Source organism: Triplophysa dalaica, chromosome 4 (genome assembly GCF_015846415.1).
Source record: "Triplophysa dalaica isolate WHDGS20190420 chromosome 4, ASM1584641v1, whole genome shotgun sequence".
Lineage (NCBI taxonomy): Eukaryota > Metazoa > Chordata > Actinopteri > Cypriniformes > Nemacheilidae > Triplophysa > Triplophysa dalaica.
Window position 1 is genome coordinate 676,106 of NC_079545.1, and position 17,469 is coordinate 693,574.

Consider the following 17,469-nt stretch of genomic DNA (forward strand, 5'->3'; position numbering starts at 1 on the left):
TGTGAAATCGTTTCATCATCATATTTAACATGTTTCTGCTGAAGTGAACGTAGCTTGATGCCCTGTTTGTCCTTTAAGGGCTCAGTTTCTTATAATTTCCCATCTGTCAGCTCTGATATGTCATTGTCTGGTGTTCACGGAGAGCTCTGCATTTGGGGATGTAAAGTTATATGTCCTCTGGCTTCGTGGTTGAACCTGATGCTAATTATGGCACGCAGATATCTGATAGGAAGAAGAAATATCACGCTGACGTGCAGAAACGCAGAGTGTCTGGTGAAGGAGGTTTTCCTTTATAGATTTTTCATTTATTTTTAACTAATGATTTAGAAATACAGATCTCTTTGAGGGAACTTTATTAATTCTGCTTAATTCTGTGTCAATTATTAAAGTGACTCACTGTCAATGAATCTCAACCACTCATTTAGACTAAAGTCAGCTGAACTGAGCAGGTTTCACACAACATTTCCAGCCACTGTTCTTAGATATTTGACTGATTCTGGTTCTATTCAACTTATGACAGTTTTGCATTGTTGCACGAGAAGAAGAAATGATAGAAAACAGGAAAATTAGAAACCTATGGTATTGGAACTTGTGAAATAAAAGTATTTTCAAAACAATGTTATTTCTATTCGATGCATTCAATGGAAGGTTTCGCAGCATAATAGGGTTGAACCCAATACAATTAAAGTGACAGTTCACTCAAAAATGCAAATTCTGTCATCATTTGCTCACCCTCATGTCATTTTGTACCTGTATAAATGACTTCTGATAAACACAGAGAGATATTTGGAAGAATGTTAGTCATTTTCAGTTCTGTGACATCATTGACTGCCATAGTAGGAAAAATGAAATGGAAGTCAAAGGATATTCTTCATAATATCATTATGTGTTCAACAGAACAAAAAAGATACAATATTTGTTTTCCTACTATCGTTGTGGATGATGTCACATAACTGAGAATGGCAAACATTCTTACAAATATCTTTCTTTGTGTTTAACAGAACAAAGAAATGTATATATAGGTTTGAAACAACCTGAGGGTGAGTAAATGATGACAAATTAAAATGTTTGGGTGAACTAGTCCTTTAATTGTATTAGGCTTTTATTAACCCTGTTAACTTTCCATTTAAATGCATGGAACTTAAAGAACATTGTTCTGGAATTCTAATACCATAGGTCCTGTTTTCTATCATTTCTTCTTCTCGTGCAACAATGCAAAACTGTCAAAGTTAAATAGAACCAGAATCAGTCAAATATCTAAGAACAGTGGCTGGAAATGTTGTGTGAAACCTGCTCAGTTCAGCTGACTTTAGTGTAAATGAGTGCTTGAGTTTCATTGACAGTGAGTCTCAAGGGCGTTCGGGGTCACAGTCGTGAGGTCACGGGGTGACGTGTACATCATGTTGTGACAATGAGAGATACAGGTGTCTGTCTGTCTACAGTCAAATCACACAACTACAACAATTCTTGTAGACTTTGCTGAGTGTACAGAAGATTTAGAGCTGATAAAAACCTTATTATCACAGCGAAATTATGTTTGTTCTTTGTTCTGTGTTAGAAGTGAGTTGGAAACAGCTGAGCAATGGATGTTTTATTTGAAAATGCTTTAAAGTAGTATTTATATGCATATATGCAAGTGGTAAACTCGTTCAGTATTTATTTAGAAGAATATTCCTACTTGCGGGTCAGCGTTGGCCTTAATAATCGTCATGGCATTTATTGGTCGTTATAAAATTGATAGCTAGCCAAAGAAAAATGAACCGCCGACTATAATTTCATTACATTACAGGAGCAACATTAAAGAGAATCTACAAATGCCGGCCCTCCGTCACCTACACCACACCACCATAAAACTGAATCAAAAATCAATAGAAGCAATCGGGCCGTTCCAGGCCAGAGTAGCTGAATAAATCACATACGGCTGGAGAATGCTACACAACGGTGAGCGCGCTTCATAATACTGTGTCTGTGATTGTCCTGAATGTGGTGTGAGAACAGCCCCGGGGACAGAAGACGCTTTACTCAGAGGACAGATCGCCACTCGAGGTCAAATGAAGGTTCATTGTTCTTCATTGGCTCTAGACGTCCTTTCGTTGATTCATGGGTTGATTAAGATGAAATCTGATTTATTAATGCCGTCTTAAAGGTTACGCACATTAGCGTCGGGCTGGCATTTCAACCTTGTTTCTTGATCTTGTTTGTCTGAGGTTGAACAGTATAGTGCGGCGAGGATGGGAGATGTTGATGTTTACAGGTTAATCGTCCTGATATCAGCTGAGAAATGTGAAGAAAAAAATGTATATAGCTTTTTTAACCAGATAAAGTTCCCATTGACTTGAGTGTATATAAGGGAAGTCTTGCCCTGTCCAACATGGCGGCTCGATTAAGGACACACGTGACTCGTTTGAGGGACATCTCCCACAAGTGGTGTCTGTTTACCATCATGAAAATGAGATTGGGTTTTATGTGTCAAATGTCTGAACTCTCTTCTGGAATAAGAATATTGAGTCGGTGAATATAGAGCAAAGTTAGAAAGTCAAGAAAGCGCTGGTGTCGGAGCAGATATTCCTCTGGCGCTCCAGTGAATGAGTTATTTAGTAGAAGGTCAGCGGTGCTTTGCAAAAATCAATCACGCCTGCTTTTCCCACTCGACTCCGGCCCAGAAGAAATCTTTATCGTTGAGTCCTGTGAGCGAACGAGAGAAAGTCGGGTCATGTCAGTTTGACACAGTAAGCAGAACTTTAGCTCTATGACAGCGTGTGAAGTGAGTCACCAATACTGATCCAGTGTCAGTGTTATGACAGCTCACTACCGCTGAAGACACATGTTGAGAAGTGACTGCATGTGTTCTGGCAACTTCAATAGGACCACCGGCAGAAAATGCTCTATTATTGTGACATCTTCATAAAGAACAGTTCAACATGTTTACTCCAAAACAGATGTTTGGATGAATGTGCATTAGACATTTAAATGGATTCTTGTGTGTGAGGAACAGATCTAAATTTAACTTCTCAAGACTGAAAAACCAATGATGTTTGTCAACAGTGACATCAGTCAGACATGAGCACGATGGACATTTGAGAGCTTGTGAAGAGACGTTTTAGTGAAGGATAAGCTGTGAAGAAAATTCACAACTGACTTCCGAAGACATGAAATATTCTGCATTATATGAAGTGTTCATCATACTTCAACATTTCTACACAGGTTTAGAAAAACATGAGGATGACCAATCAGAGAGGTCAAATGATAAGTACACACAACACTGGCATCACGATACGATAATATCACAGAAATTTTCATTTGATATTTTGTTGTAGAATGGAGGTTTAATCGTGTTTGGAATCGATATGTCACTGATATTGAATATAAAATGAACACTTTAAGAAAGCTAAAAACTCAAATAAAACAAAATATTCAAACGGATATGTACATTTTGACAGATAACTGATAATTCTGGAACATTGGAAGCCGATAACCGATAAACTGGCCGATATACCGTATCTAAATGATATAACATTTTCTGAGTTTGAATTTTTTTCAATACCGATATGGCTGATAATTTATTGTGCATCCCTCATTCAAACATTATGTTTTAGCAGTTCAACCAAAAGCACATTGGTCACATTGTTATAATATTGTCATAGCTTGATGAAAGCATCACTTGTTTTCTTGCGTCGTGATATATTTTGACATAACTTATCGTCACACACCTAGTAAACCAACGGCAGAATTTCATTTATATTCTTTTTAAAAGTATCTGAGGATTTCGATATTTTTGGTGTTGGCGTGAAGAACAGCACGTGATGTGAAGTCTGAACATATTGCTCTGTGTGTGTGTAGGTGAGGAGGCGCTCACCATGTACATGGCCAAGAACAAGCTGGACCGGAAGATGGTCAACGCCACCCAAGGAGTGGAGGCTCTGCACCAGCTCGCCTCTTCATATTTCATCGACCGAGATGGCACCATGCGCAAACTACATGAGATTCAGATCTCCAGCAACGCCATCAAGGTAAGACAGGCGGACAGACAGACAGACAGACAGCTCCTCCATTATCCTCCCACCATCCATCTGTCCTCTTGAGCTCTTGTAACTGGAGTTGACGGGCGTCTGAAGGCTTTCTTTTGCTCGGGGTAGCTGGAAGTCAAGCGTGACGAAATGAAAGAGAATTGACAGCGGCTGCTGAGTCAGAGCCAGTGAAGAAGCCAACGCAGCGCTCTTAAATACACACGTACTCAAGATTGACCTCACAAACTCTCTCTCTCTCTGTGTGCGTGATTTACCTGCAGTGTTGTTAGCAGTATAAGCTTCCTCTCATTGTGCATCGTGAGTGTGTGTGGATGTTAATGTTGTAAAAATGTTTATAGAATGATTACACTGAACATTTCAGGGACACACACATACACGCACAAATGTTAAAGCATAAATAAATGATGAAGGGTTTTAATGTGACCTTCACATAACAAAAGGGATGAAGTGTGTGTGTGTGTGTGTGTGTCAGTGTCACAGCAGACAGGAACTGAAGCCTGCATTCAGGAAGAGACCCACACACATGCACAAACACACACACACACACACACACACAGACCAGCACTTACAGAATCAATTCAGTATAATGGCACACACACATCATGGGACCAAAAACAATGTCCTCACAAGGTCATTACATTTGGTCCCCACAACTTCTGGTTTACCAGGACAACACACGCACAAAAACACGCACGCCCACACACACACACACACACACACAAAAGCACACGCACGCACACACACACACACACACACACTCACACACACACAAGCAAACGCACACACACCCACGCACACACACACACACACACACAAGCAAACGCACACACACCCACGCACACACACACAAGCAAACGCACACACACGCACGCACACAAGAAAGAAAGCGTTCAGCACATCTTCCCTTGATAATTCTTGTGGATTGGTCTGGATTTATTATATAAGCCTCTTTTAGCCCCAATCAACAGCTGTGTGTGTGTGTGTGTGTGTGTGTGTGTAAATGAGAACTGTTCAAGCTAATTAGTGCTTCATATAATGTCCCATATAAATTACTCACAAGAATATGTGTTAATAAGCTCTCATATCTCTCTCTCTTGTTCTCTCTCTCACACACGCTGTGACATCATCAGGTCACGCATCAGTCTCAGTGGGTTTGAAATGGGTGACGTGTGTCGGCTAGTGGTCTTGTGCCGGGGGGATGTGCCCTACACACTTCAGTGTGTGTTAGTGAGCATATAGCAGACAAATGAACACTGAGAGGTCTTGAACATTCATCTGCTAGATTTATCAGGTCTACAGCACAGACCTCAGAGCCCAGTTTGACGTCTTTTATCTGGAGAACATGAGCAGAAAAGCATAAAAACACAGCATTTTAGTAATATTTTGTGCGTGGTTCTGTTTGAATTGAACTTTGAACCGAACCGCAGATTTGACAGACAGTTGTGTGTGTTTGTATGGTCATGAGCTTCATGTACTGCTGCTGTAGTGATGGAAGAGATGAATTCACGTCAGAGGGTTTATAGTCAGGTATCATTGAAGACTTCACACGAGCACTTTAATAAGAGAAGCACTTTTATCAGTCGTGTGATTATATGAGAGGAAGGCGTGTCATGTTGAACTTGAGGCTCACTTCTAACCATCTGAATGATTTATGACATATGCAAATGAATGATGATAATGCAGCCAGCCTATCAGAGATGTCCGTTTAACGTGTCATGATTGGTCATGATCCCATCACAGCTGCCGGTCAGTCTCAGGTGTGTTCTCAGAACAGGTACTGACAATAACTGTGATATTAAACACATGATCATATGTGACCCTTGATAACAAAACCAGAAGTTGAGATTTATAAATCATCTGAAAGTTGAAAAAATAATCTTTTCATTGATATGTGGTTTGTTAGGTCAGGACAATTATTATATTATATATATATATATATATACAACTGTTTAAATCTCTGGAATCTAAGGGTGCAAAAAAATCTAAAGATTGAAAAAAAGATTTAAAGTTGTCCAAATAAAGTCCTTAGGACCGCATACTACTCACAGAAATAAAGTTCTGATATATTTACGGTTGGACATTTACAACATGATCTTTACTTAATATCCCGAGGATTTTTGTCAGGAAACAAAAATCTATAATTTTGATATATATATAATATATATATATATACATGTATATAAGGATTTTTTGTTCTACTTAAAACTGTTTTTTGGTCCAGGGTCACATATTATAAACAGTTCAGTGTCTGTGTTTGTTTGGACATGTATGTTAAACCATGAGCACTTACACTTGTATTTTGTGTTTGATTCATTGACCAACAAAACACAAAATCAGATTAAAGATCACTGACTGATTATATATTGCGTTTCCATAGATGTTGTGATAATGTTATTATTGTAAATTCCTTTGGCCATGATAATCATGAAGTGAAAATCTAATCGCTGTGAGTCCTCAGGTGCTGCAATATTTCAAGTATAGAATTTATATCAACATTATTGAAATATATGTTTTTTAGGTAAATCGATGTATATAATGTAAACATTACTTACATGAATTATAATGTAAATGTGTTATTGGATCATTCTCTCAGTATTAACAGTAAGTTTCACCCAAAAATGAAGATTCTGTCATCATTGACTCGCCTTCGAGTTGTTCCAAGTCTTTATAATGGCTTTGTTTTGATAACACAGAGGAAGATATTTAGAAGAATGCTTATAACCAAACAGATGTGGGATAGTTCACCCAAAAATGAAAATTCTGTCTTGTATTACTCACTTTCTAGTTCAAAATATCTTCTTTTGTGTTTAACAGAACAAAAACATGATAAAGTTGGGTAGTCAATGGGTGTTGAGATCTGTCTGGTTATAAGCATTCTTCCAAATATCTTCCTCTGTGTTCATCACAACAGAGACATTTATACAGATCTGGAACAAGTGGAAGGTGAGTAAATGATGACAGAATCTTTCATTTTTGAGTCATATGGACATTCTGATGCAGAAAACAGAAGTTGATTATGGTGCTGACAGGTGATGGGTGTAAAGAGACACACACACACAGTCCCATGATGCTCTGCTGCAGTGTTTCCTCCAGACACAGTTTGTTCTTTAACACCACACCCTGTTAACAGTCATGACGACACATGATGAAGGCTGTGTTGAAATAATTCCACACAAACACACACACGTGATGTTTTCTAAGGGTGTCAGACATGCAGCAGACGTGTTTGTGTTGGAATGAACAGCGGGTCATTGGGCTTTTCAGCATTCGTGTGTAATCCCCAAATCTCTGCTTTAATCGGACATGTGCGCTGGGATTTTCATTAGGACTCTGCTAATCTCTGTCTTAATCCGGTTGATCATTTGTGTGTGTGTCCGTGGGGAAGCTTTGGACTGGGATCATCTCAGAAGTGTTGTGTATACAGACCATGTTCATGAAGTTGGTTTATCATGACAGACCTTGTTCTTTTATTCTCGGATGTTCTCCTGTGTGGTTCTAATGGGCTCAGACACATAAAGTGCGCTGTGTTTTATGGTGATCCTCTCGGACAGGTTTCCAGCGTCTCCTGCAGTTTATGTAGGTCAGAGTCCGCTGTGATTTCATGTCTGCTTTAAGATGAAAATAACAACACTACTGAGGAAAGTCCAGAGTGATGTTAAAGAGAAAGAAGCACCTGTGTCCGTACGGTGTGCTTTTCTCTGAGAACGCTCACGTTGCACTTAAATCTAGAATAAAATCACTTAAATATGTCTTAGATATTACTCTTCATCATATTTATTATTGATATTTACTATATTTATTATTCCTCTGCCCAAAGATTAAGCTTTTAACTCCAGAGAGTGTGTACAAATTGTCAATCGACTACATTACATGAGAATTTTGTTGTTTAATACCAAAAGCAGATGCTGTTGTGATATTTTGTGTCTTAATGGTACAGTTTGTATTGTTCTGATGGTGTGATGTGTGTGTGTTCAGGTGACGGAGACCCGGACCGGTCCTCTGGGCTGCAGCACATATGATAATCTGGACTCGGTCAGTTCTGTCCTGCTCCAGAGCCCAGAGAGTAAACTTCATCTGCAAGGTATGTGACATCATCTTCAGACGACATCACGCGCCGCCACATGATACATTTCACCTCAAAATAAAAACATCAGAGGCAAAAAGAGAACGATTTTTTTATAATGTCTTGCAAAATATATTTTTCATGACATGCAGATTTTTAAAAATGATGTAAAGTTTTATTCATCATGAGAGAGAATGATTCATAACCCCCCCTAAAAACAAAGCTCTGTTGTGCTTTTTAATTCAGATTTAACCACTAGAGAGGGTTCTGACCTGCACAGGTTGTTTAAAGTGTTGAAAGGAGTCAGAAACACAAAGAGAGTAATAATTGTTTTATTAATGAAGCAAAGAGTGTGGCGCTGAATTGATCATGAATCCAGATGTGTGAGCGTCTGTCATATCACACAAAATGTGCTGTTGACAAAAGTGTTGAAAGTTTCTGTATTTCCATATGAAAACCATCATTAGGTCTTTATTACTGCGGTCTATCAAATGCACATTTTCTTTAGATGGCGCATGTCGCACATCTGCTGTATTGACACTCACTTTAGAAAAGATAAACAGACTCACAGCTGCGATGTGAGACGTGCTCGACTCCGTCTGCTTGAAAATACTGCTGCGATTCTGTCACTACGCTTACATCACCACCTCTGTGTGTGTGTGTTATACAGAAAGAAGTGTGGGAATAATGGTCTAGAGATGAGGTGTCATCCACTCTTTGATGGTTATGATGATTTGACAGATGAACTTGTTTACTAAATCATTTTGTGTCGATTGAAGTCACCGTTTCTGGTGATGGGCATCTCTGATGCTTCCTTCAGTCACTGTTGCTATGGCTACAGGTGTAATTCACAGCTGTGGGGAGAACAGAAAAGGGTTTTTTTTGTTTTAGAGGCTTCTGTAAGATATTGTGTTTGAAGGGGTTATGATGTCATTTCCTGTTATATTTCTTATTCTGTCTGAAACCGTTCCCTTGCTCACTCCTTCACTGTCACCTATGTAGTGAATGACATTTGAGTCCACTATATGGGGAAGAAGTGAATAAAAATGAGTGAACTATTTCAGACACTGTCCTTATATTGGGCTGGGCGATATATCGTATGATTCTAATGCTCTCAGTTTCTCAATAACTCACGGTTTAATGCCGCCACACCCGAAAGCCAGAGGGCGCTCGTCCACAGAAACTCACAATATGGGAAACAGAAGAAGAACAATTAGTTCCAGGAAATGCCTGTGATCATATTCTAACCTTTTCAGGTATTTTCATGATAATAAAGTTGATTTATAGTACTGATGAAAGACGAGTTTTGTTTTTTTAAATGCACGTTATAAACGACTCAATCTGGTAGTGATTTTAGATCGAGCAGAACTTCCTACTGATCAAACAGCCGTAGTTCACAGAAGAGCTGTGCAGAAAACATCCAATCGATTTCAGAATCGATTTAGACATACGTTATTAGTGTGAACCGTGATATATATCGCCCAAACCTTACGTAATATAACATGTGTTTGTGAGTACTTTCATGGACATTCAACATTAAGGGTTATATTCAGTGTTGGGGAAGTTACTCTGAAAGTGTATTTCATTACTAGTTACAAATGACATATCCAATAGTGTAATTACATTAGTGTATAAATGACTCTCTCCAAAAAGTGTTAAATTACTTATTAATAATGACTTTCTGTATCCTACATCAACCTTGATTAGTTCAGTGATTCAAGGATAGACATGAAACAAATCTTTTAATTCATTCAAATCAATAATATAAAACTTAATTATTATTAATTAATTATTAATTATTCTTATTAACTGACCAAAGTATATTAATGTGAGAATTATACATTAAAGCACAGATTTTAAAGTTAGACTTTGAATTTTGATGTCAATTCCACTATTACACACACATATTTATTTCACAAAGTATTAAGTTTATTTACATCAAAAGTAACTGTGATTAAATTACAGAAAAATATTAGGGTGATCCCTTACTTGACTTTTTCAAAGGAAAAGTGATTCAATTACAGTAACCAATTTTTACCTTATTTGTCACGATTTTGTGTTAGTTTTTATAAAGAGAACATAACAACAGTTTGCCATGTTTACTTACTTTACCGTACTTTAATACAGTTGTGTAAAATATTTAAAATGAAGCACCACTGTCCATAACAGTCATTAAATCTGTTTATTCTCAAAAACACACAAATAACTGTCAACAAGAACAACACAAGTGTATAAACGTGCATTCGTGGCATTAATGCTCGGTGTCCTCCAGCTGATTCTAATCAAGTGCTCGTCAAGTGTTGTGAAATAGTGAGTGAGACATCGAATGTACACTCAAAATCAGAGTGCATTGTGGGTAAAAAAGACTGATGTGAATCGAATGTATGGACTGAAGTAGTTCACTCAGGTTTAGGACACCACTACAAAATGGTGGAAACAGGATATAGTGCACTATATATGAGATAAGGTGCAACAGCCTTAGCCTCTTTCAGGTCCTGTCCACGCTAAGACATTTAGAGAGGTCGAGGTGTGTTGGATTTCATGGTGAAATCTACAGCTTAACTGTCCCTTGTTTTGGTACTGTATCACTGACACATGAGGGTTTGTAATGAAAGGCCCAGCGGCGACGAGCGTATCCATCTTTTACCTGGCCGTGTGATTTTTTTAATATTCTCTCTGAAAGCTCTCTGTAGGTAACAGTGTTTGATGCTGAATGTCATTACGGTGCATAAAACATCCCATCATGAGCACCGGACGGCGGCGTGGCATGTCGCTGCGGTGAGTGCTGGTCATTCATCTTGATTATCCAGCAGATAAAAGTCACGCAGCGCTGGTTTGCTGTCGGCGTGTCGTTGTGTTTCGGATGGTTTGGAGAAAATGGACTTGATGGCTTTTGATGGAAAGATGCTGAAGATGACTGAACATCTCTCACATCATCTGATGATCAACAAACACTGATGTTTCACAAAGACACACTCATTTACTCTTGTGAACATGAAAGAGCACTTACTGTAGTTCTATTTACTTCTGTAGTATACTATCGTGTAGTGTGCTAGGGTTTACTGGAATAAGCCACAAAAGTGTACTATTGTGCTCTGTATTGATTGTAGTAAATTGATAAACTGTAGTATACTATATTGGGATGTAATGATTCACCGTGAGCCGGTTGAACATCGATTATTATATGTGACCATTCAAGCCGGCTGAGATGTTATTTGAAACGTCGTTCATGATTCGAACAGCTGGGGGCGCCAGGTGTTTACGGAAAACGTGGATCTGCTGATATTTCATAAATGTAAAAAAATATGTTTATATTAAAGAGACTTGTATATTGTTCATTCATTATTTGATTTGGAATTTGTTTTAAAATTGCAGTTGAGTTTTGTTATTTGACATGAAAAATATTTTTATTTCACAAAGAAATGTGCATTATTTGAGTAATAATAAAAGGGCAGTTGTTCATTTCTAATTCTACTCAACTCGTTTTGTAAATATAAATCGTGATTGAATCGTATCGTGAATCGCATCGCATGGTGAGCTAAGTGAATGATTACATGCCTAATACTATAGTATTATGTAGGATTAACTGTAGCGTTAGGATGAATCTGTAGGAAAATTAGTTTCACTAGTACACTATAGTATTTGCTATAGTACATTGGAGTATGCTATAGTATTATGGGTTAATAAAATACTGTAGCATCCTATAGACCTTACTGCAGCTAATGATAATATACTTTAGTATTCTAGATTATTGAGTGTGGTGAACGCTTAAACTGTAGTAAATGTTATGCTACATTGTATCATAGTCTAGTATGATGTAGTATTAACTGAGGTTAAGGATAAACAGTGGTAAAAAATCTTCTTTACTATATTTATTTACTATAGAGAAATGATAGTTAATTAAAGTATATTTTACAGTATGTAGACAATACTACAGTAATTACTATAAAAGTATGTTTATGTGGGATGGAACTCAGGACGTTGATCATATTCAAATCGCTGTTTGTTAGGAAAATGGAAGTAAGTTCTGGAACAAGATTACTTCACTTCTATTTATGTCAGCGTTTTTCAATGCAGTGATGTGAACCTGTGCGTTCAGCCAATCAGATTAGAGCTTTCCGTGTGACAGTGGTTGTGCGTGCAGTAATCATCACACGGTCCGTGCGTGTCCATACTGTATGTTGTCTTACACCACTGTTTTATGTCCTTTTCACACCCAGCGTTTGTTTTATCACTGTGGTTTAAATATAAATGACCCGCTCTAAACACTTCTAGAAGGTCAGGATGAAACTGCAAGGCGATGAAGTTTTTGCTCTTAGTTCAGTTTCTCCCAGCAGAGATGAAGCGTAGGAGAACAGCTGGACAAAATGATACCAAAGCATTTTCTCGGGACATTTGGAGTTAGTTTCATTTCTGCGCTTTCTGTTCGTCCTCCAGCCTTTTTCGGAATCGCGGTGTCATCGTGTGTAAGGCGTGACATCACCGTCCTCTGCTCATCCGTCTCTTTAATGGACTTTTACTCTAGGACTGCTGTATTTTTTAAAAAGAGGAAGTGAAGCGGTAAAGAAAGAGTCATGTTAAATGATCAATAAATAAATATTCCTGTGCACACTGGACATATACAAATCAATGACGTTGCAGGTGATGTATGCAGACAGAATATGTGCATACTTTCCTGAAGCTCAGTGATAAGAGCATTGTGTTAACAACGCAAGGTTGTGGTTTTGATCCCAGGGGATTGCACATACCCAAGTATAAATGCATAGTATAATGCAATGTAAGTCGCTTTGGATAAAAGCGTAAATGTGAATGTTCTGGGCAGAAATTGCATCGCTAGCGTGTTCTCATGCTGTTCTTAACATAACTTCTGTCATCAGATTTTTTCTGTGAAAATCAAAATGAGCTTTTTCAATTTATTTGCAGTGACACCACATTTACTGTTGTCTCATCACAATATGTGGAGACCAGCGTGTTTGACAAGTAAAGTGTTGGTCATTTATAAATGCATCTGAATGTGTGAATGGGTCCGTGTCGCTCTCGGCCGGTCGGGTGGGTTGAGGGAGGAAGATGTGTGATTGACACCAACTGAGAATGAAGAGAGACGTGACGGAGACGGTGGGGATCCCAGGTCTTTATCTCTCTGTGAATTCAGATACGACGCTTTGAAGGGATTGTTGTTGCCATTAATACACTTGCCTCTAAATGTTTTGACTGAAGTGAAATCACATGGGCAGTTTATAAAGCTGATGGATGTACTGAAGAACGGGAAAACACGCATCTGTCAATGAAAAAAATCACACAAAAATATCAGTTTATCTGAATTAGCGAGCTGAACATTTGACATTAGTGTTTGGCCACAAGGGTGTGAATGTAAAGAAGTGTTGAGGTGCTCTTCATCTGGACTCAGACGGAGTGTTTGGTTGTGTGATGTAGTTTGTCTTCATCTTGTTGTGGTGCAGTGAGAGACGAGAGTCGAGTGACTTTGCCTCGGGTTATCTGACGGAGCGTGTTAATGACACCATGTTACATTTCTCAACGTAATAAAATCAACTTCACTATAGTGTTGACATCACAGACTATGATGGGATAATAAGCCCCTCTCTCTCTCTCTCTCTCTCTCTCTCTCTCTGTGATGTTATGATTTTTAAATGATTGTTGGAGTTGTGATGAAATCGGTCGGCGTCTCGGTCAGATTAGATTGTAATTGTGGCCTCAGATCAGAGGCGGAACACACTGACCTTCAGCACCAAACGCTCGCGGCGACTCTTCATTTTATTAGTACAGTGTGAGTTTACCGGCGTAAAGGTTGAAGAGAACGCCACATCGCTGCCGCTGTCACAAACCTACACAGAATGAGACGACCAAACGTTTACACCGGGGACACGCAACATTTACAGCTTCACAATTCACACACACACACACACACACAGTCGCCTTAAAACAACATGAAACACACGCGTGACCGTGTCACTGAAACTAGTTTTTCCAAACCTTCAAACCCCCCTCCAGCTCTCATTACAGAAACACATTCATCACCATGTGATCGAGTCTATTTTAGGGGAAAATCATTAAAGGTTTTTTTATGAAAAGGTGCTGTAGCTCATGTGATTATTTTCCCTTTTGAATGAAATTAATTCCATTTCCCACATTAATGCATTCAGCAGACACTGTTATTCAAGGCAATGTACAATCTGTGTGCGTTCCCGTAATGGGAAACTGGGCTTTTTGAGCTTCGTTTTTCCAATCTAAAAGATAAATGATCAATCGATCTACGTAACATCTGAAAAACAATGTGTGGTCAAAAGAAGACTAAAGTGTTATGAGAGGACAGTCACTGTACTATAATGTTGTAAAACAGCTCATAATGTCTAGTTGCATGATTAGATGTTTGATCAGTGATTGTGTGCAGGAGTATTTCTGGTCGTATTACACTGTATGGGAAAATAAAGATTTTTGGATTTTTTGTTTTTTAAATAAAAAGAAGAAACTGATATACAAAATCCTCTGTACATTTCTGAGTAACTCATTAAGCCAACGCAACTCAATCTAACAATAATAAAAGTCTTTTTTCTGTTATATTGAGTTGTGTTGGCTTAACAGGGTACTCAGCATTGTAAAGAGGTTTTCACTGATATATCAGTTTCCTATTTTATCTAAATGTATTTTCCCATACACTGTGATACGACCGGAAATACTCAACTAATAAAAATCTAATATGGCGGCTTTGTGTAACTAGTCCATAAACACACAAACATCACCAAATGTTGATACGTCAGAACTAAACTGTTCCCAACAATCACTTTCTATACTGGAATTACTCTTTTAACCACATTAATCTGTTTGAATTAAGCTGAATTCATCATAGTATGTAGATAGATCTTATTGTCTTTTACACACTCATTATTTGGTGATTTTCACATAGTGTGTAGTATGGAGGGATGTTCTTTTGAGTGTAGGGAAGTGGTTATATAGTACACATCACTCACGCCGCTGCGTCTCCAGCTGAAAACATCACTGAATGATATAACATTCCAGATCGGAGTGTTTTTACAGTCGTCTGTGTGTGTGTGTTTGGGTGTGTTAGAGGTATCCCAGCATGCCTCAGTCAGTGATGATGACAGCAGGGTCTGCAGAAGGCACTGGTGAAGATGAGCTTTAGATTATTGCTGGATTGTGATATTGAGTTTGTCTCGGCGAGTCCCGCTGGGGTCTGAGGGTCTGGAGACGGGTCGCTGCTCGGTCCAGCTCTGAGACCACACTGAAGGATATTACATCCAGACAGTGAATCATGGCACTGGTTGCTATGGAGATCCATGAAAATACAGTCTGACGGCCATCAGTAGGCGGTCAGGTCTAAGGTGTATATGTTTAGTGATGTATTTGCATCTTTAATTCTCAATGCTTAGATATCTGTAGGAAAGGATTTTTTTTTCTGTAATAAGTTTCAAACGAATAGAAGTTTTAGTTTTATTAGACGAGACCACAGGAATTGTTTTTATAGTTCATAGTGTGCAGGAAAAATCAATGTGGTTAAATTGATAACATGCTGACATTTATTTGTTCAATACTTTAATATTCTTTCTTCCATTTTCCCTCAATTATTGTTTTCACTTTTAGCACATTTATACTTATTTGTACTCTTGAACTTGAAGAACGCCTGGAGCGACATCAATATTTAGCAAAACTTTACTGATCATCTGAACAACAGAAATTATTAAAGAAAGTTTAGGCAAAAATGACAAGTGATCTGTGTTGAAAAACTAAAACGAATGTTTCTACATCACTTCTCTGGGGTAATATGAAGTAAAGGAATGAAGGAAATTAAAAATCATCCTTACGATAATTGTGATTGTGATTAAGCGGCTCTGAAACTGTTTATCTTCTGCCCTTCAAAAGAAACGGATCATCTTCACAGCATGCTTCTACTCAAACAACATCAATGAATAAATCAGCCGACGTTCTTCTTTACATATGTATCATGCTTGTAAGAATGGAATGACATCATCATCTCCACATGTACAGTATGACTCTAGTGTGTAAGGGATAGAAGCGCTCTTCGAAAATTAAACATTCTTCATTATAGTAAAAGTGTAATAAACGTGTTTTTTTGGTTTATTTATGGTTACTTGTGGTATATCTGTATATATATATTTGAGGTCTGTTATGTTTGTGATTATTTTCAAATCGAGACATTTGCTATTCTCATAACTTTATTAATTTATAAAATATGTATTATGGTAATGACATAAAATAGCGCAGGATTAAAATATGATATCTATTCATATAAGAAAATCTAATAAAAATAAAAGACTTCCTTCCTTCATCCTTAAAGTGCTTAAAATAACACAAAGAAGAACTTTTCAGAGAACAGATTTAATGATTATGAAGTGATGTATTGGTTTTACAAGAAACTATAATAATATAATGATTCTGTTGTTGTGATGTGATGTGGTGGATTGGAACCAATAGAATCCACTTTTAATTATCCTGCAAAAAGAGCCAAAATACACTACATATGTGAGTTGTGTTCTGGTTTAGATGGTACTGGAAACCGTCAGTGTTTAAGCTTCATATTCTTACACTGTGATGTTGGTGTGAAATGTGACGGTGGAGATTGTGTGAGATTTATTGTTGTTTACTTGCTGTAATCATTCTGCCGGTAGGATCAGTAACTTCTGGATATTGATTTGTATAAAGATGCTTCATTTGGGACCAACAAATGATCTGAAATGAAGAAGAGGGAGTTTCAAAGCCGTGGCAGTTAAAAGCAAGCGTTTGGGGTTTAATTCAGCCTATATTTTCTGTGAGACAGACACGGGGCTCTGAAGAGCCGTTTACCTCCCCGGACCCCGAGAGGAAACCAAGAGTCCAGCGAAGAAAGAAAGTGTCTCTGTGTCTGTGCTCGTGTTAGGTTTCTCTTTGGTTCTGTTCTTGCAGGAGCTATAAGCCCATCCCAGAAGATTTATGAATACGTTAGAATAGCCTGAGCCAACAGTTTTCAAAGAAGAGGAGAGAAAATAAATGAAATAGCCCCACAGGCAATTCATCTGCCATGTGATGGATCACATACTCATCTTCATAAGCTCTCTCTCTCTCTCTCTCTCTCTCTCTCTGTCACTTCACAAGATTGGCAAACATTTGGCAAACAAATAAACAAACACAACACAACTCAATTAGGACATATGTGCGATGAAGTCTGTCAATGATAAATTGCAGATGGAAATCTCACGCTGAAGAGGATGATTTCATTCAAGAGATGACTCGTGTGTGTGTGTGTGTGTGTGTGTGCCTGCTTTAAAACGCTGACAAAACATAATGTGTGTATCAGAATTTATTCTCTTATATAAGTTTTTGTGCACTTATTTTTATTTAATTTAG

The 17,469-nt window shown here is 38.0% G+C and overlaps 1 protein-coding gene across 1 annotated transcript in view; it reads left to right on the plus strand.

Annotated features, from left to right (window-relative positions):
• The window catches only part of brinp1 (bone morphogenetic protein/retinoic acid inducible neural-specific 1), a 93,478-nt gene that overhangs the window by 55,127 nt on the left and 20,882 nt on the right, over nucleotides 1-17,469 (plus strand). Inside the window, exons 4-5 of the mRNA XM_056746811.1 lie at nucleotides 3,841-4,010; nucleotides 8,004-8,109. Of these exons, the coding sequence (XP_056602789.1) occupies nucleotides 3,841-4,010; nucleotides 8,004-8,109 (276 nt within the window). The remainder of the gene's footprint in view (nucleotides 1-3,840; nucleotides 4,011-8,003; nucleotides 8,110-17,469) is intronic.